At 38.8% G+C, this 27,945-nt stretch overlaps 2 protein-coding genes across 2 annotated transcripts in view; one reads left to right on the forward strand and one right to left on the reverse strand.

Moving 5' to 3' along the window:
* Positions 1 to 239: 239 nt before the first annotated feature.
* On the reverse strand, positions 240 to 12,439 carry KIAA1143 (KIAA1143 ortholog). Its single transcript, XM_005485840.4, has 3 exons — positions 12,305 to 12,439; positions 10,701 to 10,860; positions 240 to 2,678 (listed from the first exon to the last, which is right to left on the reverse strand). The coding sequence occupies exons 1-3, from the start codon at positions 12,410 to 12,412 to the stop codon at positions 2,467 to 2,469; spliced, it is 480 nt and encodes a 159-aa protein (XP_005485897.1). The 5' UTR covers positions 12,413 to 12,439; the 3' UTR covers positions 240 to 2,466.
* Positions 12,440 to 12,511: 72 nt separating this feature from the next.
* KIF15 (kinesin family member 15) overlaps positions 12,512 to 27,945 on the forward strand; it is a 33,881-nt gene continuing 18,447 nt past the window's right edge. Inside the window, exons 1-15 of the mRNA XM_026792714.2 lie at positions 12,512 to 12,648; positions 14,196 to 14,238; positions 15,413 to 15,596; positions 16,717 to 16,793; positions 17,925 to 17,962; positions 18,100 to 18,197; positions 18,570 to 18,749; positions 19,338 to 19,547; positions 19,646 to 19,771; positions 21,097 to 21,219; positions 21,913 to 22,036; positions 23,695 to 23,786; positions 24,607 to 24,816; positions 25,882 to 26,059; positions 26,479 to 26,620. Of these exons, the coding sequence (XP_026648515.2) occupies positions 12,630 to 12,648; positions 14,196 to 14,238; positions 15,413 to 15,596; positions 16,717 to 16,793; positions 17,925 to 17,962; positions 18,100 to 18,197; positions 18,570 to 18,749; positions 19,338 to 19,547; positions 19,646 to 19,771; positions 21,097 to 21,219; positions 21,913 to 22,036; positions 23,695 to 23,786; positions 24,607 to 24,816; positions 25,882 to 26,059; positions 26,479 to 26,620 (1,844 nt within the window). The 5' untranslated portion in view covers positions 12,512 to 12,629. The remainder of the gene's footprint in view (positions 12,649 to 14,195; positions 14,239 to 15,412; positions 15,597 to 16,716; positions 16,794 to 17,924; positions 17,963 to 18,099; positions 18,198 to 18,569; positions 18,750 to 19,337; positions 19,548 to 19,645; positions 19,772 to 21,096; positions 21,220 to 21,912; positions 22,037 to 23,694; positions 23,787 to 24,606; positions 24,817 to 25,881; positions 26,060 to 26,478; positions 26,621 to 27,945) is intronic.

Raw genomic sequence — 27,945 nt, forward strand, 5'->3', positions numbered from 1 at the left:
TCTCACAATTCTAATATGAAACCAGTGCAACAAGACTTTAATATCCATTTATAGGTCTGGTTTCGATTTTCTGAAAGGACAACAGATCTATTCATTTTCAAAATCAGGGTAACATGTACTCACACAAACAGTGCAAAAGAGTGTGCAGACTTGCATCTGATGTTATGCAGCAGGAAGCTGGTGTGTAGGGAGACAGGCAGCAGGTACAGGAGGCTCCAATATCAAGAGGCCAAAAAAAATCTCATTTCATGTCCTGACATTTTTATTAAAATATCTTTGGACCACTTAAAACATAATTTATTGTTTACTACCAGATGAAACTAAAACCAGCTGTTTCACACAGCAACTTGAAATATGCTCCTCGATGAAGCTTTACAGGCCAAATAATTTCAAATGTCCTGTCACACACACAGCAGACCTGACTTCATATGGTTACAGAACACACCATACATACAAATAATTTCAAAGTCACAAGTGACATTCCTACCATCTTGTTCTCCAAAATCCCATCAGCTCTCAGGGTCAATTCTGTTCTGTTACAGAAAAATGCTGAAATGGACTCTTCCTACCCACCTCTGCCCAAGATTTTTACTCTCCCTTTAAGACCGGGGGGTCAGAAGCAGAACCAGAGGGTCTTGCCACGGGTTCATGGAAGCAGAAGATGCCAGGATCCCTTTAAAATGAGACAACACTCACACAGCCCTCTCTTTCATTCCCCCTAGTTACTGAGAAGCTGAGGCAGCACAAGGCAGAAGCTCCCCTTTGTTTTGGTGGCTGGGCCAGGGAGGACTTTCTCTTTCTCTTGTGACCATTTTCCTTCCTTTTTCATTGCTGTCACCTGGGCTGGCCAGCCATGGCACCACAGCAGGAAAACCAGAACAGCCCCTGTTCCATAGGGTCACTCCAGCCCCCCGGCAGCGCTCAGGGGCAGCAGGGTGTGGAGCCCGGGCTGCCCCAGGCCTGTGCCTGTCATCTTCTGCTGAGGAGGAGGCCAAGTCCCCCCAGGAGTTCCAGCCACTGACCAGTGCCAGCTGCCACTGTTGATGGAGCTGCTCTGCTGCCAGGAGAGAGACCTTGTCCGGTGATGTGGAGCAAAGAGATCAGCAGCATTTGACTGGTTTTGGAGTCCAGGTTTCTTTTGGTTTTGTCCTTGTTCCTCATTGGTTGTTGTTTGGAGAAGAGGGACTTCCATAATCACAGATGCTGTTGTGGGTTTTTTCCCCTTTGTTCTCTCTCCAACACATGGTTAGGAGAAGGGGCTTCTCCACAAGATTGTCTTTGTCCCCTGCACCATGTGGTCTTCTATGGAGGCCAACATTTTTGGGGAGGGGTTTCTCTGCCATCTTGTCTTCTTTGTTCCCAAGCAGTCCATGGGATTCAGCAGCTTTGTATCTAGTGATGATTACTGTTATCCTGCCTGTTGCTGTTTCACTTTTTAGTAAACTTTTATTTTTTCACTTATATGTACTTGCTTTCATCTCTGCTCACCAGTGAAAGGGAAGCAGTTAAAGCTAAAAGGGGCAGTAACTCATTTTGGAGTGTCTGCCCCAGGAATTGTCTTAAACCAAGATACACACAGCTATAGTGTTTCTTGGCTTAAATTCCCTGTTTACAACTTCCCCCCTACTTGAAGAATACTAAATTAATGCTTTTCCACAGCTTAAAGATGAAATGTAGTTTTTAAACAAGCTGTCTGAGATCCCAAATAATTATGAACATCTAAGTAGTTAACTGGAACAAATATACTTTAAAAAAAAACCCAAAACACCATCAAACCACTGAGCCCATCAGGGTCAAAACCAAAGTGCACAGGCTTCTTTTGCATTAGTTGATAACATCAACTAGAATCAAAATCTTTATACCTTGCTATTACAACCAATTCAAATGAATTTGATGTTTCTTAGACTGCATTCACCAATGACAGGATCAAGACTACACGAATTTAGCAAATGCAGCCTCATTTACTACAAGGCTCTGCAAGAGCAATCTTGCAAATCACAAATGCAAAGGTTGTGCAAACTTTTGTTAAGCTGTGAGACAGAAAACTTCAGTCTCTGTTTAACATCAATGAAGTGTCTCTCTTTTGAATGTCAATAATAACAGGTAGAAAACATAACTGTCAACTAAGGCTATTCAATATAGATGAAATACATTTTAGCAATGGAGGGCATTTTAAAATTGACTGAAAATTTGTAAGGTAAATATATACAGGCATAATTTGCTACTCATTTGTGACCTCAAATAGTTTTTACGTACATGGTAAAATTCTCCTTTAAAATTAAGACATGACATACAGTTCTAACTAACTGCAAAGACTTAGCTCATGCTAATTTTATACATTACTTCTCTAGTTGGACTATAGCAAAGTAAGAGAAGACTCAGACACCATGCTTTTCTATTCCTATGAAAGCCCTCAATATTATCCAGGTCTCTAGACAGGCAAGTTAAGCATAAAAAAATACAACCCTAATCATCATTTTCCTCATCATCAAATGACAGAAGACTGCTGTTTTTCACTTGCTTAGCTGTATTCTGAGAAGTAGTTGCTTCCCCCTTGGTTTTCTTTGCTTCTTTCATCTTCTTACTTGAGCTTACATTGAAGTCTAAACACTTCTCTGATGAACGTTTGGCTGGTTTCCTGAACATAATTTTTCCATCAGCAGGTTCTGGTTCATCATCTGTAATAAAGAGAGTAGAGTCAGAACACATCTGCATATGTTCACAAACACATACAGACCTTGAACCAAAATCAGTAAGGCCTCTGAGAGAATACAACAATCATGAAAATATACTTTTGGCCAAAAACTCTGTATCAATGAATGGCCTTCATGTACACACACCTGCTTCATGTCAGCAAGCCCTTGAAGAAAATCCTCCTGCAGTTCCTATTGGAAATGGGTTTCACTAACCAGAGCTCTAACTTAGAAAAGATTGTGAGCAGTTCTGTGAGCAGAATGAGAGCTTTTCCCTCACATTCCATTCACATCCACTTACCAAAATGCAGAGGACAACTTCATAGGATCCTCTCACTCTGCTTCAGTATTTGTAAAATTTATGACAACAAATGCATTTATTTCAGAATTATGGCATCTCTTTAAATAACAAAATGGCACATATACAAGAAAAACTTTTTTCCCTAATATATTCTGTCCTGTTGAGACAGCTGAAAAGATCACGTGGCAATAAAGGTCCCCTTTTTTATCATAATGGATGAAAGTTTCAGGGTTTCTTTGTATCTGCAACATCACCCAATTATTCCAACTGACCAATTTTGCTCTAGTGCATGCAGAGGAGCAGACAACAATCCTGAAAACAGGAGAAGTCCCTTCCATGATTATCAGGCAGAATGGGAAAGCTACTGCATAAGTAACAGCATCAGGGCAGTATTTCTGGAAGATAAAGTGTAATGTAAAGTTGTGAATCAGACACTAAGGTTGATGCTGCAGTAGTTTGCAATTTTTATAATGTATATGTGACAGAATGTTAAGGAGCCGTAGGTTCTGTGCAAGATATTTTTCCTAAATTACTTTTGTGAAATTCATTACTCAACAGAAATGTGTTTGACAAGATTATGTGCTGTTTAATTAAAACCAATAAATAACTTTTCTCTTTAGCACAAATTCTTTCCTCGGTATACCAGCACTACGGCAGAATACTTAACATTTCAGTGTTATCTACACAGCACTGGCTGAGACTCTCCTCAGTGCATTCTCAAAACAGTACAACTAATAAATCTGGTACCTTAAGGGTTGTGTGGTACAAATGAAGACATTGACTTAGAATGCCCTAAGTTTCAGAGATCCTCTTAAAGAAGAAAGCTAGCTTGAAAAACGAGGCAATTCTGTCAATGGCTTCTACGGAATGCATCCTTCCAAAAGGTGCATATGGCGGTGAGCTGGAGCACAAGTCCTGAGGGACATGGGGTTGTCCAGCCTGGAGAAAAGGAGCCCTGGGAGGCCCCATCTCTCTCTGCAACTGCCTGAAAGGAGGCTGTAGTGAGGTAGGAATCAGTCTCTTCTCCCAAGTAACAAGCAATAGGACAAGAAATGGCCACATGGGGAAGTTTAGATAGCATACCAAGAAAAATCTTTTCACTGTGAGAGTGGTCAGGCACAAGAACAAGTTGTCCAGGCAAGTAGTGGAAACACCATCCATGCAGTGTTCAAAGAACTTGTCACACTTGGGGACATGGTTTAGTGGCAACAAAGTAGTGCAAGGTTAATAAGTGGGGCTCCATGGATCCTAGATGTCTTTTCCAAACCAAACATTTCCTTGATTCTATTATTCTACACTAGTTTATGAGAAAATACTACTATGCAGAAAATAACTAACCAGGTTTGGGGAAAAATACTTCATTCTTGGCACATTAGAAAACCATTACAGTTACAAGGAATTAGCAGCAATAACTGTAGATATGAAAAACTGTAGATATGAAAAGCAGAGTTCTCAATGGATCCACTGTGAACTCTGCACAGAGAGCTTAAGTGTTTTGATGCTGTACCCGTGATACAAAAGTTCAGGAAGTGCCTACAGTAAATTTTGGGAGGGAAATAGAACTCCTGAAAGGATATCACACCTAATGAATCAGAATACACTATGCATCCTTTTTCTCAGAAGTTAGGCCTCCATTTTTAGGCTATGAAGTTTAATAGCAAATGATTCCCCTTACTAATTGTTGCATAACTACAGTGTTTATTTGTAAATAGAGATCTTTTAATTTAAACAAGATCTGAGGAACAATCTAAGCCAAAATCTGAAAAAAAAAAACTATCTATAAGGAGAACTTCCCTTCTGTGCAGACACAACTGTCTATTGTGCTGTTTACAGGCTCCATACTGCTGTGGAAATGACACAACCAGCTACTGGACAAGCATGAGGAGCAAAAAAATCAAACCCCATTGGATATTCTTTAACAAACAGATTACTACATTTTCTTAAATTCTTAGGTAAATTTGAAAACCTAACCCCTAAAAATATAGTTAAAAGCATCCATAAAAGAAAACAGAAAATCAGCTATGTAGTTGTAATCCATGGAAAAAGAGAGGACAGAAACTTTAATTTGACTCACAACTGCCCTGCTACCCACACTGTGAACTACACAAAATAACTTCATTTTGCCAACCAGATGGAGAAACTGATAAGTATCTTTGCAATATGAATTTCAACATATAATAAGCTAAGGGCACAAACAGCAAAGCTCAAAATCTCCACCAAAATGGCAACTGGCTCAGCTCTGACCTCCAGGGCTACAATACTATTCGCAGGTCATTCTGTATCAAAGGAAATTATTTTAGCTCTTGGCCTGGTTAAACACTGTCAAAATTTCATTATATGCTCAAGGACATTCCTTTCAGCAGGAAGCCCAGGCCAGCTTCAGAGAGCAGTGTGTGCTGGCAGTGCTTGACAAAGAATGAAGCAGATAAGGAAACACAGTAGGCCTAGCCTACATGTGGAGAGAGTGAGGACAGACTATGCTTTTTGAAAAAAATTGATGAGGCAGTTCAAGGAATTTGTGTTGATGTGTTAAGATTGCCTTTTTCAGCTGGTAAAATGACTTCACTTTATCCTTTGTAATTTCACCTGGTTCTTATGTGTCAGCTATCTTTTTTGTTTTCATCAAAGACCTACAAAAAACTGACTTGTATTAAGCAATGCAAAAAAAAAAAGGCTAAAGAAACAATCCCAGTGTTGGTAGTTTTCAAAACAGAGTCCCAGTAAAATACTCTGTTAGTATTATGAATTATGGAAAGCAGGATTTCTGGTAAGCACACTGAAACACATGAAGTAAAATACATAAAAACACTACAGGAGAAATAATAAAATCCACTTCTCAAAAATGAGTCAAAAACTACACTAGCAGTTCAAATTCCCACTGTTCTTAGTCATTCTTGCTTTTTACCTGGATCACAAACCACTGGTTGACCAACATGAGCACAGTTAGATGTTGAGCTGAAAACTTACTTCACAGGTGACATCAATTTAAGAAACCACAAAATCAGAAATTTCTTCTTTTCTAATTATTTCAAGGTATATATTAAAATACAAGTAGAAATGAGAGCCTGAAAAAGAAATACTGATCTTCAGTTTAGAGGATTTTTATTTAGTAGTCATTTGTGTAGTTAGCAGCAACACTTTTCAGCAGTTTCTGTCCACATATGTCAATGAGGCAACAACAGGAAACACAAGTGCCACTAAACTGTCAGGAGCAACAGGAGGAACAGTGGAATCCATATAGGTCTATTCAAAGATAGGACGTTAAGAAAAAAATTACAATAACCTGGCAAATTTCTTAATGGTTTCTAAGGTTAGAAGTTCAGGTCAGCCATTTCAGATGCTCCTTCCAATGCTTTCTGGCCATCCATTCTCTATCCATGCCTTTGGAAGCATTTACTCCAGGAATTCAGCACACTTGTGGTTTGAAGATAAGAAGGTCACTCTTGCTCCATAGTCAGTTTCAATTGTTTATGAGAACACGTGGGGAAATTTTCTTTACTTAAATACTGCAAAGTTAGCTTTGATTTAGGTTCCTGCTATTTCACATATGTGAAATATTTCATATTTCACAGAGCAGCATTACCTCTGTGAGATGTATCTGATACATCAGCTGCTTAAATCAGAAGAGCCAGCGCTTGTTCAGGAAGGGCTCCAATAGCCAGGACAGCAGGGACTGTATTCTCCTTGCCTCTTCCCTCTACTGTCCTTCCCCAGAACCCAGCACATAGAATGAAACAAGAAAAATATTCTAAGGCTTTGAACAAGAACGGACACCTTTTGCCAAATTTGGTCATCTGCATGTCAGAGTGTCCCAGAGGCCATATGAAGTAGAAAAGCAGTAGAAAAAAAATCTATTTTATAGATTGTAATGAATGCTGAGATAAACTATCTTGCAGTAATTCATGTATTTTCTTTTGTGCAAATTTAATTTTTCATAAGACCATTTTTCTTTGTCTCTGAACCAACAGTGACAATTTTGAAAATGATGCATGAAACATTAAGCAAAATCACTGCTAATACACAAACTACTTTTTTTTAAAAAGCCTCTGAGTCTTTGATACATGGAGAAAAATATATCAATATAGAATGGTTTTTTCTCATATAAGAAAGGTTTGGTCCTAAATAAAAAAGATCCCTGTGACTCTACTTGCAAAAGCCAACAGAAAAGCTAGGATTTGCTCTGCCTTAGGAATGCAACTAAGTGCAGCTAGGACATTAATCAGCTGGTTTTACTAAATGAATGCAAAAATGTTACTCATCTATAAAAGAAAATCAAGTCATAGCAACATCTGATGTCTAAAATTAAAAATAAACAAAACCAAAACGAACAAAAGCTGTAGCCATGTCAAAATGGTTATAGAAGAAAACAAAGGAGAAAGTATGTAAATGACATATTCTGGAGTAATATCACAATCCTAATCCTGAAGACAAGGTCCTTTAAATGAAGACAATCACTACAATATAAGAGAAAAGATGGCAGAACATCAAAACTGAGTGCTTCCCAAGTTCTGCAAAACTGTCTGTATCCACAACAGATAGATAGTAGCACATTTCTAAGGATCTATCCAAGTGCCTCAGCGTTGATGCATGCTGGAAAGGCACATTCTCAGTTGGGAAATTTACTTTCCTATTAACTTTTTAGCTTCATGTAATTTCACTAACGATCTGATTTGGGACTATATAATAAGGTCTAGTAACTATTAAATTAATTTGACTTTCAACTCTGGGATTAAAATCAAAGTATCATGAAATGTAACCAAGTCATGCAGCACCAAACTTTCTTTATACTTCCCATTTTCAGAATTGAGAGCCAAAAAAATAAAAGAAACTCTCATGTTACTCAAAACTCTCTTTATTAAGCTGGAAGTGAACAGCTATCTAAACACCCGTCTTAGACTAGAAATCAAAATTTAAATCTAGAGGTCAGACTGACAGTGCAAAAATGGCCCAAAATGCAAAAAAGCCTCCAGCAAGTTCTGGCATAATCCCACTCACCTCCCTTCATTGGAAATTCCACCCTGGGTTCTCTCCATAGCAGAGGAACACAGCAGAGTGCACAGTGCTTACCCTGTTTATTCCTGTGAGCCGTATAAAGGAAAGGAACACGCAGACCTCATATGAACTGCAAAGATGAATGAACAGTAACACAATGATGCAGAACAGAGGGCAGCAGTCCCCAACACTCTTGCTACCTACTTCTGTGGATTTTTTCCTCCAAATGCAAGCTATTACTGAAGGGGTAATAAGCAGAGGTGACAAAGTCCTACAGGAACTCAAAACTGCCATCCTCACTACTTACAATTATGTCTTAGGAATGTCTTTTTCCACCAAGTAAGTTCAGTCACTCTATTCAAATACACTTCCATTTCACACTGTGTATTCAGCTTGGTAGCTCTTTTGGACTTTTTTCACAGCATGGACTCCACCTCAATAGATTCTCATGGACAACTACTTCTTTTTGCCCAGCCTTACAAAATCATTTTTCCTCCTACTGTGATCACTCAAAGTTCAAGTTGCTTATATGAAAAGGAAGCCAATGTTCAGAAAGAACCATGATATTTCTTTCCAATAAGTTGAAACTTCTCCCAATACTAGGAGGGTGAAAAGAAATTTTGTGATGACTTTAAAAACTGCAACACCAAGCATCTATAAGCATTGCACTTCAATAACAAGACACCAGGAAGTAAGCCCAAAGCTGAGCATATATTCTCAGAGGAGTTCAAGTCATACACCTGTTTAGACCTAACAAATACAGATCTACCTGCAGAAAATAGGATATGCTTTATTTCGTTTCAAGCTAACCTACGTTATTAAAAATTAAGATTTCTCATCAATCTCCTTTTCAAAAAATATAAGATTCTCAACATATTTTCTCCCACTTCTGTTACTGACTTCTCCATTTATACCATTTGAATTGTAACACATACATCTACAGAGACAGCATGAATCTGAATTTTCATATTTAAATGGCAGACAAAGAGAGAAGCTAAGTCCTCATATTGACAGCTATGTGCTAGGCCTCACAGTGTGCTCTAAATTCAATTGGCAGCTTTTGTAAATAGCCATAATGGCTAACCACAGAAGATGTCCAGTTTCTATGATTCACCTTTCTATTTCATACTTGTGGAGTTCCAGTTCCCATATTCTTAATTGTCAAGACATTTCCACTAGAGACAACAGTGGCTACATTCAATTTGTCAGGTCTTCTGTCAGCAAAAGATAAAGCTCCATTTCATCACACCCTGTGTGATGATTAAAGCTTCTGGACACTCAAAGCACTTATGTCAATCATACCTGAATGATGAATACTGAGAGAAATTCTTAACATAACTGTATCCATCAAATGTAGTTTCTCATCCCTATTGTAAAACTGCAGCAGCCCCTCTCACACCACTTCCATCTTTCCATTTGTGTAATTCTTTGTGGCAGAGTGTCCTAGGGTGACTTTATGATGTTTGCATCCCCAATCCTCGGCTCTGTTTATGCTGGATATTATATTCTGTGCCTTCAAGACTGGGTCTGAGAGTAAAGGCAGGGAGAAGAAGAAGCATGGAGTTTGTTATCAGAAACTGCACTGCTCCTCTACATGCTGTGCTGGATTGTTTCATCTGGGCACAGAGAGAGCAGAGCAGGGCCCTCCTTTGCTTTTTAGTTAGTTTAGCTAGCTGAGGCAGGGAAGTTTTCCCTGAACTGTCTTTTCTTTCCCTTTTCTTGGAACTGTTCAAACCTACTGTGGACTGGGACCCGGGGAAGCACCAAGAGCTTGCACTTTGTGGCCACTGGGGCCTTCTCTGGGCAGCGGCCATTCCCAGTGCCGGAGAGATTGTAACAGAGCGACCACCCCAGGAGAGACTTCCTGAATTTGCAATCACTTCAGAGCAATGAATGAATTTTTGTCATCTGGTATTGTTCATTTTTTGTGCTGAGGAGTGATTTGCCTGTTAAATAAACAGGTTTTCTCCACTTCTGTCCAAGGAAATTTTTCCCAAACGAGTTGGGGGAAGGGGCCGTGTGAGTTTGCTTTTTGGGGGGGCCCCCTTTTGGAGGTCTTCTCCCAAATTTGCCCTAAACCAGGACACAGAAAAACATTTTTTTCCTGGACCTTGCTGGTTTTTGACACTATTGTATATCATCTATTTATCTTGCTTAATGTATTTGCAAGTCACAACACGTACCGGGGTTGATTTTAAGCAAGTAATGACATGGACCAATCAGGTAAGTGAACATGTTCCCAAGCCACACATCTGGAATTCTTTCCACAGACCTGAAACCCTCTACCCTGACACCCTCTTTCATGAACTCATACAATTACCTTCTAAACATCCACTCCACTGTCAAATTCAGCTGAACTAGTCAATGAGTTAAAAAATGATCACAGATGATGTCAAAAGACTGTGCACTGGAATAATACAACAGAAAAGTTAATTTACAAAAACACAATTAGAGTTAATTTAAAGGAAGTATTTAGAGGGAGGACAGTCCACAATCAAGAAGCACAGAACTACATCATTATAAAAAGCCAGACAGCCTGAATATGTACTTAATGACCTGAGATCAGGAACCAGAAGTGCAAATTATTTAGATGAAAAATTCAGAAATAATCAAAGGTAGTATTAAACAGTAAAAAACTGAGCAAGTATCAGACCCGCTTTTGTGGGTTATCTCTTTGACTACACAAAGCAAGAAATTAGTAGTTTGAAATTCACCTGATTCTTTTGACTTTAAGGCCTCTTTGATTTGCTGTTTAATTTTCATTGCTTCTTCTGCAGTCAAGTCCCCTTTTTTCAGTGTCACCACTTGAGGCTGCTCATCTTCCTTGTCACTGCCGTTGTCACTGTCATCATCGGCAAGTGGAAGCTGCTCTCTCTGGACAAGAGAGAAATAAAAGCCATCCTGATCATCACTCCAGCTGTGGGCCTTGGTTTCACTTTTGCAGAAAGGTTATTGAAGAGACTTGGCAAAGCTGCCAGTGCCAGGCCCTCCCAATTCACACTATCCAAAGGACACTCCAATCCTATCACTGAGACACGGCTTCCTATTAAAAACATTAGCATGAGAGTATGGGCTTCTTCAATTAGAGACCAGAAGGAACTTGGAAAGCAAGAAATTAATTCCTTTTCTTTGCCATCTTGACTGTGCAGCACTGTCTGCTATGCAACACTAAGAAAAGCTTTAAATGCAAGGCTCCAAACTTGAACCTTCTATGCTGTACTCAAAGCAGCACAAAGGGAAATGTGGGTCCATGGTGGCTGGGTTATTAAACCTGGCTAAACAAATCACTGTAAGCAGCACTGACACAAGGAAGATCATACTCCTGTTTCTGCTCTCTCAAACTTGTGCACTGGGACAGAAGAATCAATTTGGCAATTTTTGGTTTTTTTTTTAAATAAACCTTCTGGCATGCAAACCTCAGTGCAGCAACCTGTAGTTTGGCAATATTAGAGGACCTGAAAACTTTATATTGTAAGGAAAAGTATAGATACTATTACTGTAATCTACTGAATATGTGTATATATATACAAAAACGAGACATTAATTTCTTAAGGTATCCTGTAAGATCCTATTTAGAGGGAAACACATGCAAAATCACATTGGAAGCAGAAAAAAACTGTGCCTCAGGAAAGGCTGCCCTTTAACTCCCTGCCTTTCCAGCCATCACAACACAGTTCGCGACCACGGACCCACAGCAAGATGTTTTAGGTTCTTTAAGGGAGGGACCTTAAAGATCACCCAGTTCCAGCCCCCTCGCCGTGGATAGGGCACCTCCCACTAGGCCAGGCTGCTGCGCGTCCCATCCAACCTGGCCTTGAACAGTTCCAGAGACGGGGCATCCCCAATGCAGCCTGTCTCATCACCCTCTAAGAATTTTTTCTATGTATCGAAGCTAAATTTCTCCTCTTCCAGTTCGAACTCGCGTTAACTCCTTTAGAATAATTTTTTTATCGCACCTTTAGAACATTTTTTTCCACACCGCCCCCTTCCTCCACCGCCCGGGGCTTTTTAAAGTCCAGTTCAAGCCCGGACATCACCGCTGCTCTCCCCGTGCCCCCACAGCCCCCTCGGGCACGGAGAGGTTGAAGCGGCTCCACAAGGCCGCCTCAGCAGCCTTGCAGTTGTCTTGATCCTCCAAGACAAAGCAAAACCAAGTTACACATAGGATTTCAGTCCGTTTCAGCGAGTAACTACAGCTCCCCCTTGCATTACAAAGGCTGCTTCCCCACGGCCCACAACGCGAGCGGGCGGGGATGGGCGGGCACCAAGGCTCGGGAAGCGGGCGCTGCCGCCTCCCACCCGCGGGCCAGGGCGTTACCTTGGTGTCCACCGTGGGGCCTTCCCGATACCCGACCTGCCGCTTGAAGCGGCTGAGGAAGGCGGGCTCGGCCGGCCGCACGTAGGACACCTGATTCCTCTTGCTCATGGCCGCCACCGCCGCCGCGCGCGCTTCCGGGGGGGCGCGCAGCTAGCTCTCCGTTCCGGGGCTCCGGCCAATGGCGGGGCCCGCGCGCGCCGGGGAAAATGGCGGCGCCCGCGCTGGGCTCGGGCAGGGGGCGGGGCCGCGCCGCTGAGCGCCAAATTCGAAGGCGCCGCCATTTTGGAGCGGCGGGCGGGCGGGAGTCGCCGGGCTTGGAGCGACCATGGCTCCCGGCGAGAAAGGTGACGGGGAACGGCCGGGAAGGGGTTTGGGGATGTGCCCGCGGTTCGGGGAGCAGGGGGACTGAGGGACGGCTGTGCCCGGGAGGGCCGCACTGTTCCGTGCCCTGGCGGGGAATCACTCGCGTGGGAGAAGCAGTGGGGCCGGGTGCCGAGGGGCTCGGTGTCCCCCAGCGGGGCAGAGGCTCCGGGCATTCCGTCCTGCGCTGCCCCGGTGGTGTCGGGGTGCCTGGGAGTCGGCCCTTTCCCAGAATTACAGAATAAGCTGAGTCCGAAGGGACCCCAAGGATCATCGGGTCCGACTGCGGGCCCTGCACAGCACCATGCCCAGCAATCACACCGTGTGCCCAGGAGCGCTGTCCGAACGCTTCCTGAGCTCTGTCAGCCTGGTGCTGTCACCACCTCCGTGGGGTGCCTGTTCAGTGCCCAGCCAGCCTCTGAGTAAAGAGCCTTCTGCTGATATCCAACCCCAACCTCCGCTGACACAATTTCAGGCTATTCCCAGGGCTCTGCAAGTATCGGTCTGATTTCAGTTTTTAACTGCACCATTTTCCTTGATAACTTGTGTAATTGAAGAATAAATTACTTAGTTGGAGCTGAAATTTTTCTCAGATGTTGAGTAAATCAAAACAGCACATAAAAAGCTTACGCAGCAGCAGGATGTTTAGGTAGTCTGAACGTCAAAGAGAAGGTAGGCATCTTTGCACATCATTGATCATTCTGCTGTTAAAGGTGATCCTCTTACAAAAAAACCCCATGTGCTCATAAAGATTTTGTAAATACTTTGTTATTGGAATATTTTGAGGCATTGTCTTTCATTGTTATTTTGTTTATTTTTTTAAATACAACTTTGTTATTTTGTTAACGTTTTGACTATATTATGGACTTTGATGTCAGATTAAGTAAAAAATAAGTCCTATGGGGTAATATATGCTGTCTCCTTGAAGTCTGAAGCTGTGCAAAATGAGCCTCGCTCACAGAATCAGTGAGGTTGGAAAAGACCTCTGAGATCATGGAGTCCAACCTATGAATGCTCAGCACCTTGTCAACCAGGCCATGGTATTGAGTGCTATTGGACACATCCAGACACCTCCAGGCATGGTGACTCCAGTACCTCCCTGGGCAGCCCATTCCAAAGTCTAATCAGCCTTTCAGTGAAGACATTCCTCCTGATGTCCAACCTGAACCTCCTCCGGCACAGCTTGAGGCTGTGTCGTGTCCTGTCACCTGGGAAAAGTCTGACCCCAGCCTCCTTCCAGGCAGTTGTAGGGTGATATGGTCTCCTAGAGCCTCCTTTTTGCCAGAATAAACAAATGGCACATTAATAAGTGTGTGCACATTCACATTAAGGGAATGAAGGTTTCACTTCCTCTGTTACAATCTGCCAAAGGAAGATATTTACCAAATATTTTCATGCAGTTCTGTTCATGCACAAAACAGGTATTTATAAGGCTCTCCATTTATTTCCCTCTGTACTGCTTACAGTATTTTCTATTTAGGTCAGGAGTTTTGAGCGGTAATTTTAATTTTTGTGTGTCTCTCTTTTATAGGAGGTCTGCGTGACTCTTCAATATCTTTGCAGAACTCATCTAGGTAAAATTATATTGGCCAGTTCCCATATATTATTAATCACATTGCACAGAAACAAAACCTAGCATAACTCTGTGAGATAAAGTTTTTTCTTTCAATCTTTACCTACCTAGGATTGCTGCCTTTCTCTCCTAATATCCTTAGAGGCTTTAAAAAAAATGTATTCATAATGAAACTGTTACACCGACATGTTGGGTTCCTCTTGGAATGCTGCCATGCAATAAATTTTCATTTGTCCACTAATTCTGCAGCTGCACTTTAGAGTTTATATGAAGAAATGTCCCACTAGGGACTTCAGTCCTGTGAGGAAGCCCTAAACTAAAACAAAAAACCAAAAGCCCTCTTCCAAGTGTAAACTGTGCCACAACTCAGAATAATGAAAGCCCATTTGGCAAATTAATTTGGTGGTCTTAGGGAAAATATTATACTGGATTTTTCTCAGGTGCTGCTTATGTTCTCAGCCCTTTCCTCTGCCACTACCCAACTGCACATTTCATTCATGAGGACCCTTCCCCACTTTCAGAACCGTTCTTCTCTTGTTACCAATAGTAAAAATAGCAGTTACAACACCCTCCTGCTAAAACCTTTGGAAAAGAATTAAGTAAAGTAAATCCAAGTTTCCTACCACTTCATGCAAGAATTTAATTCTTTATTATTTTATTGGTGTATTAGTATTTATGGGAGAACTCTTCAGAGACTTGAAGGAAGTCATGCACAGTTATTTATTAAAGCTGATAAATGTGATGAAATTGGATAAAGATGTTTTAGATGCAGGCACTTGCTATCCTTTATTTGATTAATTGATCAAGAATTTATTCTTTTCCCCTTTCTTGTGAGCACCAAAGAAAAATGCTGACAACTTTTTTGCTGGACCGTAGCATTATCTGATCCATTAGTCCATTAAAGCTTCCAGGTTTAAGAAGGGCATCTCATGTTCACTGTGCAATGTGTTCTTTTAGAGCTAAAGCTAGGTGCCACAGCAATGAATTGCATATAACTGCATGTTCTTTGCTTTTTAAATCTGCCACATTTTTACCTCTATTATTTTCATCTAAAAGTAGCATGATTTTCGGACAGACCTTTGTAAGGCTTCACATGCTTCATCTGATTGTTGCATTTAATTTTATCAGGCAGCTGATCTATTTGGAAGTAATCTAATGCATAAACATTTATTTAGTGTTGAAGGTGATGCTATCAAAGTCTTTGTCCGGGTGCGTCCCCCTTCAGACAGCACTGCATTAACAGATGGAGATCATGGCCTGTGTTTATCTGTGCTTTCATCAAACACCATCCGTCTGCACTCAAAGCCTGAGCCTAAGATCTTCACTTTTGATTATGTTGCAAATATGGAAACAACACAGGTAATCATTTCAGAATCTCATAACTACTGCTATTTTCACCCAAGTTTTGGCAGCTACTATACTAAACATTTCTAAAGACATAGTGCATTAGGTCTAATTTTTTGCAGTGGTCAGAATGGAAATATGTTGTTATAGTACAGAATGCTGCACTAAATCCTGCTCTCTAACAGTTTTGATGTGATTTTTTTTTTTTGCTGTTAATTTCTTTAATTGGAGTTTGAATTAAAATTGAAGGTTTTGTTTGTAAACATTATGGTAACACCATAGAAAGAAAATAAATCTGCCTATTGAGACAAATGTATAAAAATAACTGGCAGTCAGTAGCTGATATTAAGATGTGATTTCACAGAATTACAGAATATGCTGAGTTGGAAGAGACTCACAAGGATCATCAAATTCAACTCTTGGCCCTGCACATTTGTATTTAAGGAACTTCAGAGTTTCTGTTCTATTTACTATATTTCCTTCTTACACTTTTGCCTTTTAAATGCCCACCTGGGACAAGTAATACTGGAAAGAAAGTCCTTCAATTTAATTTCTATAATATTGGTGATTGATATTCTGAATGTAATTTTAATTCTGCTAGGACTCCCAATTCCATTTAAATTCTGTTAAAAAAACAAACAAAACCTCCCAAAAACCTCACCTTCTCTAGGCTATTATTTGTAGCTAGGCTTTTCTTACAGATCTAAGAGAAAAATGTGAAGACAGATGGGGCTAAGTTGTGCAGCTCTGTTGAATGTGCCATTGTGCAGTGGCAAAAGTTGAAAGCTAGATTTTCTAAGTGTCACAGGCACCTGGCCTACCATGGTATAAGCTGTGTAACATAATCAAAACCACTGGATCAAAATTATTACTATGTACTTGGAAGCTGTTACTATGATCCTGAATTTTATTTCTCTTTGAGTTTATCAAGGGATACAATTTTTTCAGAGAGAGTGATAGATGTCACAATGACTTAGGATGTATCATCTTCTGTGAGAATTCCAGAGCTCGTGGTGCGTGTCTACCCTTCAGGAATGCATCTATTATATACTATAAAGTTATGGCATAAGAAACACTGATATAACAGCTACTTTAACAGGTGGTGCCAAGTGCTTTCTCTTTCCCTTGTCCCCAGGAGTCTGTGTTCTCAAGTGTGGCTAAAAACATTGTTGAATCTTGCATGAATGGCTACAATGGAACCATCTTTGCATAGTAAGTGATTTTGTAGCAATTACAGTCATTTCATAGCAATGGTGACATTTAAGGAGATCCTGCTAATAAGTAGTTGGGGTTTGAAGAGCCAGAGCCTGCCTGATGTTACAGTGAACTTGAAAAATGCTTCCTTACTGCAGCACAGCATAAGGAATGTTCTTGCAGTATTGGGTGGTACTCCTTGCCCCTCTTTTGGAGGAATCTGTATGTAGGTGTTATGCTTTTAACACTTAAGGCTAATAATGACAATGTAAACTCATTTCAGTTTTACTGTTATTTACTTAAAAAGTGGGAAGAGAAAGCTAGTGGTTGTAGAGAAGTTACTGTATTGTTAAAGAGAAAGCTAGTGGTTTTCAGTCCAGGGTAAAATGGAGTGAAAAATTTTTTTTACTTCACATTTGGTCGGCTCAACTCTTCAGTGACTCTTGGCTGCCTGTGGGAAAACTCATGAGTGATAATTTTAACTCTTAAAATATTTTTAAGGTAGAAATATATCCATGACTAGTAGTATGAATATCATTATATTAACTTAATCTTTTTTTTCATTTGAAAACTGAGGAAGCACTTTGGTCAGAAAATGCTGATTTAAGGGGCTAATCTAATCAAAACCTTACCTGGGGTGTTTTTAGTGTAGCACAGCTTTTGCAAAACTATGAAGTCCACTTTGTTATAATATACAAATGTGGAAAACTGAAGTGAAATTGTCATGAAGTTTCTCTAGAATGATTAATAACTACATTAGAAATTAAAAACTCTAAAAGAAAAAGTACTTTCAAGTGAGATATATCCTTATATCCAAATATATCCTGAGTGACATAAAACTCTAAAGATTGACCCAAATTTTTTTTTTATGTATATATTTGAAAGCCTTCATTTTAATGCTAACTTCCCTTTCCAACAGAAATGAGGAAGGACATGGTGGGTGGTAGGGGAGACAAAATGAAATTTATCTAATGGGATTTCTTGATAAAAATTGCTGTTCTGTTTTTATACCTTTTTAGCTGACTGATTTCTCAGCTTGCTTCTCTATCCTTATCTTCAGTTTAGAAATTTTTTTGTTTGCTTGTTTTAAGCTTTGACTTCTCCTTAAAAGATGAAGAAATCTCACTTTTTTTTCTTTCTTTTTGTTAGTGGCCAGACTGGGTCAGGAAAAACCTTTACTATGATGGGTAAGTGCATGAGAGATTAATCTTTCAGTGATTTCTTTTTTTTTTTTTTTTTTGTCTTGAGATGTATTCCTCCTGTCAGCCACCACTCTTGAGTACTAATAATTAATTAATTTTTTAATTTTAAAAAATCTCTTTAGGACCTTCTGATTCTGATAATTTCACTCACAGTCTGAGAGGTGTAATTCCACGGAGCTTTGAATACTTATTTTTTCTGATTGAGCGGGAAAAGGAAAAGGTACATTTATTTTATAATTACTATTGCAGTAATGTCTCACAGTAAAGATTAGCTTGGGTTGGTAAACTGGGTGTGCAGCCAATAAGTTACCAAGATAATTGCCTGAAATGTATTCATGAGAAATACTTGCATCTGGTATTCTACCAAATTATAGTACAGTTTCTTCAGACACAATTGTGCCCATATTTTGAGTCTAGAAATGCATCTAGGTTTCTTTATGTTGGTTGTCCCCTGGGCACCAGGAATGTATATTGAACAGAGTATATATGCAATCTAATAGCTTTAGGTACATGTGAAAAGAGACTTGCTGCCATACAATGACAGACTTCATAAAACCAATCTGTTTATAGTGTAAATTACTGTGTTTTTCAGGCTGGCAGTGGAAAGAGTTTTCTCTGCAAATGCTCATTTATTGAAATCTACAATGAACAGATATTTGACTTACTAGATTCTGCTTCAGCTGGACTCTTTCTCAGAGAACACATCAAGAAGGGAGTGTTTGTTGATGGTGCTGTTGAACAGGTGGTGTCATCTGCTGCTGAAGCATACCAGGTAATTTTTGGCACTTTTTAATGCTGGACTATTCATCTTAAATCTTACGTGGTAAATATTCCTCTTGGATTAAAGTGCATTTTTTTGCTTATTTTTGTCTGCAATGCTTTCTCCCCCCCTTTCTCCCTACTTCAAAACACAGTGTAAAAAAGCTGTTTAAGTCAATGCTTCCTGACTATCCCATACCTGTAAGAAATCAAAAAGGTTTGGAATACCTGAATGGCAATTACAGTAATCTTTCCCCAATGCTTGCCCCACACATCTCTAGCAGGAAATGTAGTTTTCTGTGGCTAAGTGGGCTCCATGTGTTCCAGAATTGTCAGGTTCATTTCTCCATGAATGATACACATACAGATAGTATTGTGTGACTTTAATTTTTTTTTAATTATTCTTGTGTGTACTGCTTTCAAATAGCAGTGGCACTTTTGGAGAAAATAAATTAATATTATAACAAGTTCTGCTACTAAGCTTGACTGTAGCTATATCTTTTTTTCTATTGCATGGAATTGTGCCTACGGCTGCTTATGTCACCTGTATGTGAAGTACAGTCTGACACAGCTAAAATTGTGATATCTTTTTCATGCTTAGGTATTAACCATGGGCTGGAGAAACCGTCGTGTGGCATCAACCTCCATGAACAGAGAATCCTCCAGATCCCATGCAGTTTTCACTATCACAGTGGAATCCATGGAGAAAAACAACGAGGTTGTTAACATTCGCTCCTCCCTGCTCAACCTGGTTGATTTGGCAGGATCTGAGAGACAGAAGGACACCCATACAGAAGGACTGAGGTTAAAGGTTGGTTCTGTAGGATCTGTGGCATCTTTCTCCTTGCAGATGCAATGCCCTGTTCTTTCCACCAAATCCATTCACTCTTGTTCTCTCCTCTTTTTTAGGAAGCAGGCAACATCAATCGGTCCCTAAGCTGCCTGGCCCAAGTAATCACAGCACTTGTTGATGTGAGCAATGGCAAACAGAGACACGTTTGTTACCGGGATTCCAAGCTCACTTTTCTGCTACGGGTAATGTATATCCTCTGGATTTTAGAAAAATGTATCTCATTGGGCTTTTAACTATTAAAAGCTGAATTCCAGTGCATTAAAGTTGTTTCAATATTGGGATAAAAGATTGAAAATTGTCTCTTAGCCTAAACAGATTCTGATCAATCCATTCCTGTTAACTGAAGACAAATCTATTTATTCTCATAAGCTGCTCCTACTTACATATTTGGAAGTTTTAATGAAAAAAAAAGCACATTTGCATCCTTATAATTTGGGAAATAATGTGTATCAAAGTGTAATATTTAGAGATGAGTTGATACATTTGCTGAGACTTCCAGAATTAGCTTATGTATGCTTTGGATTGGTGGAGTGTTAAAGATCAGTTAAATTTAGTCTCCTGCCTGAGAGCTTATAGGCTCTTTTCGAAATGAACACAAAACAAAGACATAAGCAGTCAAAGATTTATTGTATGTCAGCACTCACCAAAATTCTGTGAAGTGTACATGAATGGCTGTAGTATATTTTTGTATTATAATATAGTATTTGTACACATACAATATTTGTATTACAACACGGTGTTGTGATCGCAGCAAAATTTTTCAATGTTCCTTCCCAGTTCTGTGTAGATTGATGAAACTGAGGAATTATGTTCTTCCAATGCAACCCAAAATACAAAAAAATAGGAAGAGAATTACAACTTTGTGAGCTGTTATATTAAGTGATTATTTTTTTGAGGTGTCTATGCTGCAAAGAAGTCCACAAACATGAGCTTTGTTACTACAGACTGAGAATGCCATCAAGGCTTGTGGACTATTCTGTAGTACCAGACTTTTAGTCTTTAGCTATAAATGCTGCCTTGTCTTGAGATTTGAGAGCTACTTATTTAACAGTACAGAAATGCTGTGCATGTAAAAGGGAGAGTAACCTTTTATATCCTTGGTCAATAATCTGTTGGTTTGTGATTTTGTTTGATAGTTGCAACCAGAAGGAAGATAGGTTGGAACAACAAACAGATGATGTTGAAAAGTAGTGCTACCACTGATCTGCTAATTACCAAAGTTATTTTTGCAGTTGTTTAGAATTTCTTCCTCTCCCAGCTGTTCAGGTGAATAAAGTATCTCAATATAGTCTGGATTTTGAAGCCCTAAATAAAGTCTTTATTTAAGGTCACATCCTTTATACCCACATCTGAAATAAAATTTGAGAAACTTACCTTCTGTGTAGCTATTTGTTAAATGATATTAATTCTGCAATTTGTTCAAAATGATACACAGTATCTTTTAGGTGATGGCTTCCTATTGTCACCAAAAACATGTAAATAAAACTAACTTCCATGTTTTTAATAGGATTCTCTTGGTGGTAATGCAAAAACGTGTATAATTGCAAACGTTCACCCAGGATCCAAGTGTTTTGGTGAAACACTGTCCACTCTTAATTTTGCTCAGAGGGCAAAGTTGATTAAAAACAAGGTAAGAAAGTTACTTAATGTCTTTATTGTAGCAACAGACACTTGTTACACATCTGCAAGCAAGGTAGATACACTCAAGTACTCCCGTGCTTTCACTAATTTAATTGACTTGGCTTATTTGAAAACATTTATTTGCTTTGTGGTTTTTTTAAAGACAAAATGTTTTTGGAAAGGGCTTGTTTGCTCTTCGTTAGGAATAAAGGACAACAATTGGACACTAAATAATGACTGCACACAGCTCTTATTCATTGCTTGCTCTCAGAGCACTTCATTAGAAAGGAAAAAGTAAATCTATAAAAATGCAAATTGACAAAAAAAGTTCTGATTCAATGTTGTTTCTGTTCACTTGTTCTATATTCATTCTAGTGCCCAAAATGTAACTTTTCATGAGTGGATGTTTAAAAACATGCTGTCATTTAACTGAAACTGTCTTCAATGTATACTGCTTTGTTGGTGAAAAAAGGTCCAGAAAAATTCTGCAAAAACATTACATTTTTTAACATCTAATTCCATCTGAAGTGCAACTTGCTGATTTCTCAGCAAATGGAACTTTACTTTTTCAAGGAATTCTACCTTTTCTAAGATAGAAGGAGTTCTCAGTAGTACTGAGAACTGGTTTGCATTCTTTGAGTTTTCTCTTATTATGTAAGATTTTTATTTATACCTTTTCCTAATTTTCTCCTATTTATAAAAGGCTGTAGTAAATGAAGATACACAAGGAAATGTGAACCAGCTGCAAGCTGAAGTCAAGAAGTTAAAAGAGCAACTTGCTAAACTTACTTCAGTGCCATCTGTGTGCAGTATTTCTGTATCACAAGGTAAGAGTTGGAGGTGAGGGGGAATTTACTTCTTCTGTAACCCAGAAGGTTGGGGGCCTTCAATAAGTTTCTGAACAATAAGTATTTTTGTAGAGACTGATGTACTGGGATCATATTTTGCTTTTGGTTTCTATTTCCTGTACTTTTATCTGCTACCTTGCAGAAATTGTTAAGGTGGTTTTATTTTCTTCCTCATAAGTTTGGGTACTGGACTATGGTTTTATTATATGCTACCTAGATATGCTTCCACTTCTTAAGATCTTTGTTACCTAATCCTTTAAGTAACCAAAAGTTTGCATGTTATTCCTTGTATATTTTAGTCAGAGGGAAGGCACAATGTTGCATTCTTTTTAAGCTCAGGGCAGGATTTTCTTCCCACTTTTCCCTTTTTGCCCCTTCCAGAAGAACCTAAGAGGGATGCTTACTTCCAACAGACATTTGATTTCAATATAAGGTGGAAATAGGGTTTTTAGGTAATCTTCCATAAGCTTCTCACTAGGCCATTTTATCTGCAATACAGATCTCAGCAGAGCTTCCCAGTCTGTATGTTTCTCGCTGAAATGTGCTGCTTGATAATGTTTGGTTGCAAGGTTGTAAACTTTGTCTTGTAACTCTTATTGCTTTTGTGAGTCAACTCTTTCCTGACCTTGCCAAGAAATAGAAAATACAGCAGGAGAAGTTATGACAGAAGTTAGAAAGTCTTGTCTAATATAAAGCATCTGGGCTTGAGTTTTCCCAAGGAAAAAGTACTTCCATGTTAGCATACAAGTTCAGCCAGTAAAAACAAGTCAGAGATGAGGTAGGACACGGAAACATGGTTCATAAATATATGAATATTGACAGAAGGCTCAATGTTTAAACCCATGATAGAGTTCAGAGGGAAAACAAGTGATGATGGTTAAACACTGAGGAGTTTTGAGAAGAACCTAATATATCAGAGCTGTGTTTGCTCTGTGCAGTTAAATTATGTTTGCAATACTCAATCACAGAAATACAAAATCAGAAACATGATGGCATTTTAAAATATATTAAATCATGATAATGTAGCTATCATGCACATAGATACTATGGTGATTAGTATTCCATAAATAAGTAGATTTGCCTGTATTAGAACTTTCAGACACACTATTTTGAATTAATTTCTAAGTGGATTATTAAGCCCTCTTAATCCCTTGTGTGGACACTTTCCTTCCAGATTAAACCACTAATTGTCCACAGAATTCAAGCTTATTTTCCTAAACTTCCTTCTCATGAACCAGTCAGTCCACTTTTAATATATACAAACTGTACTAATAATGGCTTAGTGTTATCAAATTAATTTCAGAGGGATTTTGCATTTAATAGATATGCTTAGCTGAACAGACTGATTCTTTTACTTTTATTAAAGTCCATTGCAAGGCTGTTTAATGCTTGAACAACTTTGTTAATTATACAATTATGTAAATTAGCTGTGTTCTTTATCAGCACTTGCAGGTGACTCGGAATGACTGTCTAAACAGTGTGCACTGGATATGGCACGTGATCTTTGTGGAAGAATTACACTGTTTAAAGAATTTTTTGAATTTAATTTACACAATTGTCATGTTATAAATGTAGAAAAACCTGTCTAAGTGGTATTTTAATAAATATTGCATTTGTTTCTTTGACTTCCCCTACAGATGCTGTTGAAAAAGGGAAGAGCAACATAAATTACATGAACAACTTTCTTGAAGCAATGTTGTTCTGGGAGAAATCAGAAGGTGAAAAGAAGGTAAGAAAACACTGATATTTCTAAGTGCATTCAGTGTACTTTCTGGTGAGAGGCAAGTAAGCATATTGCAGCTGACTCTCTTAATGATTTCCCTTGATTTTGAATAAAAATACTCTGTCCAGCGATAGCAAGGTTTGGTTACAAGGGAACTTAGTCAAATGACATTTAAGGTAACACCTACAGTGCTTAAGGACAATGGTTCAGTAGTGGACTTGTCAGTGGTGCATTAATGCTTGGATCTGATGATCCTAAAAGTCTTTTCCAACTGAAATAATTCTATATTTCTATTCTGTCTTTCAAATTCTGACAAGCCATAGGGTAGCTTTGATAGTATATATAATTTTAAGGGCTGCGGGCTTTATTGGGGTTTTCTAATTTAAAAAAAATTGAACAGAGCAAGCTTCTGTTTTGCTGAATTTTGAGTGTTTTAATCAACAGTATGTTTTTTGAAGCAAATGTCCCAGTCATTCTCATTTTATTGTGCTTTGGTCATGGTATAGTACTGAGACAGACAAATGGATTTTTTTTTTTTCCTAAAGAAAATTAACTGAAACAGGCACTCTAGTGAAGTGCATCTGAGGTGCTTAACAAAATACTTACTCTACTAGATTGTATTGGAGTTTCTACGTACAGTTTTTGCAACACTTTGTGTCATTTTAGTTCTTGATACGAGCTGTTGGTCTACAAATCTGCTAAAAATGGTAGTCTGTGTATTCACAAAATTACTGTTAACTGAGATTTTGCATGATTTGTCTGCCTGCCATACGTATGTAAGAGGTGCACCTTAAAAATTCACTAATCTGTGTATGTGCTTTCTAAGAATTTATTAGAAAAAGTGGCACAGCTAGAAGAGCTGTGTGCCAAGAAGGAAAAATTTGTTCAGTCCAATAAAATGATCATTAAATTCCGGGAACACCACATTGATCGCTTGGAGAGGTGTCATAAAGAAGCTGGTAGAATGTTATTGCCAAAAGAGCAAGATGATCTCCTCAGTGACTTAAGGGAAGAAGTGCAGATACTCAGAGAACAGGTAAAGTCTTTGTTGTTTCTTTTCTGGAACAGTTTTTTTTGTGAGATAGCTCACATGTTGTAGTCCTGTGATGTGTGAATAGCGGATTTTTAGGAAGTTCAAGCAAAAAAGCAGAGGATGGGTGGTGGGTTCCCTTGCAGAAGCATCTCAAACACATGGGGCTTCCCTATGGAAGAGACAGTGGCTGGGTTTAGAGTTTGAGTTTGCCTAAGAGGAGAGTTTAGTAAGAGTGATGTTGTGGTGGGAGCTTGCCACAGGCCACCTGATCTGGGTTAGGCAGAGGACAAGTTTCTTTTCAGCAACTCAGGGAAGTCTCCAAATCACAAATCCTCATTCAGATGGCAGACCTCAATCTCTGTGACATCACTTGAAAGGGAAAGACAGCAGGATGGCAATAATGCTGTGGATTTTGAAAGATAATACACATGCCAGGTGGACATATAAAGGGGATGTGTTCCTGGAGCTGTTTGAAGAACAGCTTTGGGTTATTCAGGTGTCTAGTGGGTGTGGTGTCATTTGTGAGGCAGTTTTGAAGAACAAAGAAACACAAGAGAGAAGGCAAATTCTTGAAAAACAATTTCCTCCAACACAAGGAGGGAAGAGGAGTAAATGTCTTGGCAGAGTAGCATAAATCTGTAGCTTATAATTGAGCTTCAAAGGAAAGGGGGGAGGAGGAAAAGAAACAAAGTTCAGGACAGTCCTTTATTGACTACAGAAACATTACTATGGCTTGCAAGGAAGATTTCATTACTATGGTGTTGAGAAAGCCAAAGTTTAAAGTTAAAATGGAAAAGGGTATCAAGAGCAGCAAGAAAAGCATCTTACTGCTTTATTACCAGTAACAGAGTAAACACATAAGATGTAAACTCACTGTCTTGAGAGTAGATTCCAAGGCAGTAAGAAAATTACCAAAGAAAAACTGAGTAGTTTTAACCATTATGGGGAACACCTCTTTTCCTTTTCTATTACAATTTAATCCTTATTAAAGGTAGTAGGGTAACAGCTAGATAGCTATAGCATTGTCTGGAAAATAAAAACTGTTGAATAAAACATTGATTATCACAGATGGAACAACACCCACGAATTGCAAAGTACGCCATGGAGAACCATAATCTCAGAGAGGAGAATAAAAAGCTTCGTTCTTTACAATCAGTTAAAAAGGCCCAAGAAATTGATGCTCAGACCATTGCAGAGCTAGAAAAAGCTTTTTTGGAAGCTTCAGCCACAGAGAAAAGTACTAAAGGTAAAAATATGCTAATGTTTTCCAGATAAATGTGCTTACTGTGTTTCTGCTGTGTGCAGCATGGTGTTGAAAATGTCTGTCTTAATGTATTTTTGCCTTCCTCAAAGTGGTACCTGAAGACTGATAAAACAATTTTACTTAATTGTATTCATGTTGGCCTTCCAGCTATAGGTAAGTTTGATTTGCATCTTGTGAAAGTCATCTATAATCTCATTTTGTGCTCCTTAGTTATCATGAAGACTGCAGTAATATTAATTATTACTGGTTTTCATGTTAACTGTTGCTAGTACCTATTTTTGTCAATCTCAATGACAAAATTACTGCTGTGCTGTTCAAAAGCTGACAAAAACTTTGATTCTAGTGAGACTTTAGGTATTTGAGCTGCTGTGTGATTTCAGAAGTCTGTGTTTGTTCTTTAGGTCACCGCTTACATTCCAGCACCGTGTCAGTGGAAGGCAACTCACTGGCATCTGTGGAAAGGCTGAAAGCTCATCTGCTGCAGACCCAAGCTGAACTGGCATCTTCAAAGCAAGAATACGAAGAATTTAAAGAGCTAACCAAGTGAGACAAAACAGTATTGAAATATCTCTAATTAAATGGTTTTAAGTCATTATTCTTATTGATTTTTGAAAGACTCAGATCCTGATTATACTAACTAGGCTGGTTCTTTGCATGTAAGAAAGGGCCAGCTTGAGGATAATAGTATGCACACCCAGGGTATGTTCCTGTTGAACTTGCTAATTGCCAGACTAGGGAACAGCCATCATTAAATCTGAAGGTACATCTGCACTGCTGCAGGTTTCCTTGTCTTTTCCAAAGCCACTCTTGATAGCAGGATGCAGAAAAATGCTTCACACCGTGCAGGAGATGGACATACCCTTTAATTCTGGTAGTCACCTCCCTAACAGTGCTGGGAGAATTTGGCTTAGTTTCCTTGCAGAGCAGATGTCTTCAGTAATTGAAATAATACAGGTGGAGGTACTGACAGGAAGTAGGAATTGATGGGATAGGGGCAAATGAGAGGGGTATTTGGAGGTTTGGTTTTGTGCAACAGTAGTTTGTAATATAATCACTTTAAGTCTGCAAGTTTGAGTCAACATAAATGTAGAATTCAAGCACCTGAGAAAACTGGCTGACCTGTTGGTTAATTTTTTATCTCAATTTCAAAGATTTTTAAGAAGGCAATAAAACTGTTATCTTGAGACTTGTTATGGGAACAAAGGTTTAATTCAAATCAGAGCCAAGACACGGTGTCAGTAGTACATTTATATCCATTATATCCATAAACATGAGGTAAGGCTCTACTTTGCCCTTATTAATGTAGTAAAGAATTTACTGTCATTGTTCTCCTAGAGGGCATCACAAGATAATGGGAATGGCCTCACTAATACCTTCAGTGTTCATATGCATGTGAATAATACATTACTTCACTTGATTAACCCCATTTCTGAAAAATTTAGATCTTGTAACTGCAGATAGAAGAAAAATAGCATTTCCAGCAAATGTAATGCAAGCCTGGAAGGCAAAAGGGACCTGATTTTTAAAAAATTATTTTAATTGTACCTAACAATGTTGCTTTCTGTTGATTTCAGTGAAATTAAAGTGTAATTCTAAAAGTATCAGGCACAATTTTGCCTCCCCACTTCTATTTTTACAAAGTAGCTTTAAATGCTTTTCTGCTCTTTTAGGCAATTGTACAAATCTGTATTTTTATTGTTAGGTTTCTGTGTAGCAAATCCTATGAACTTTATAAATAATAGTGTTATGATCTACTGAGATTATCAATTCAGCAGTCCATCAATTGCTCCATATCCTTAATTGCAGTAATCTTTTTATATTTTTATATATTGATTACTTTATTTTTCTGCCCATTAGATAGATTTCTA

Source organism: Zonotrichia albicollis, chromosome 1 (assembly GCF_047830755.1).
Source record: "Zonotrichia albicollis isolate bZonAlb1 chromosome 1, bZonAlb1.hap1, whole genome shotgun sequence".
NCBI classification, from domain to species: domain Eukaryota; kingdom Metazoa; phylum Chordata; class Aves; order Passeriformes; family Passerellidae; genus Zonotrichia; species Zonotrichia albicollis.

Coding starts and splice junctions, on each gene's coding strand:
- KIAA1143 (XM_005485840.4), bottom strand. CDS start 12,412: ATGAGCAAGAGGAATCAGGTGTCCTACGTGCGGCCGGCCGAGCCCGCC. Junction 10,861..12,304: donor GCCCCACGGTGGACACCAAG/GTAACGCCCTGG, acceptor TCTCTTGTCCAG/AGAGAGCAGCTTCCACTTGC. Junction 2,679..10,700: donor CTTAAAGTCAAAAGAATCAG/GTGAATTTCAAA, acceptor TCTTTATTACAG/ATGATGAACCAGAACCTGCT.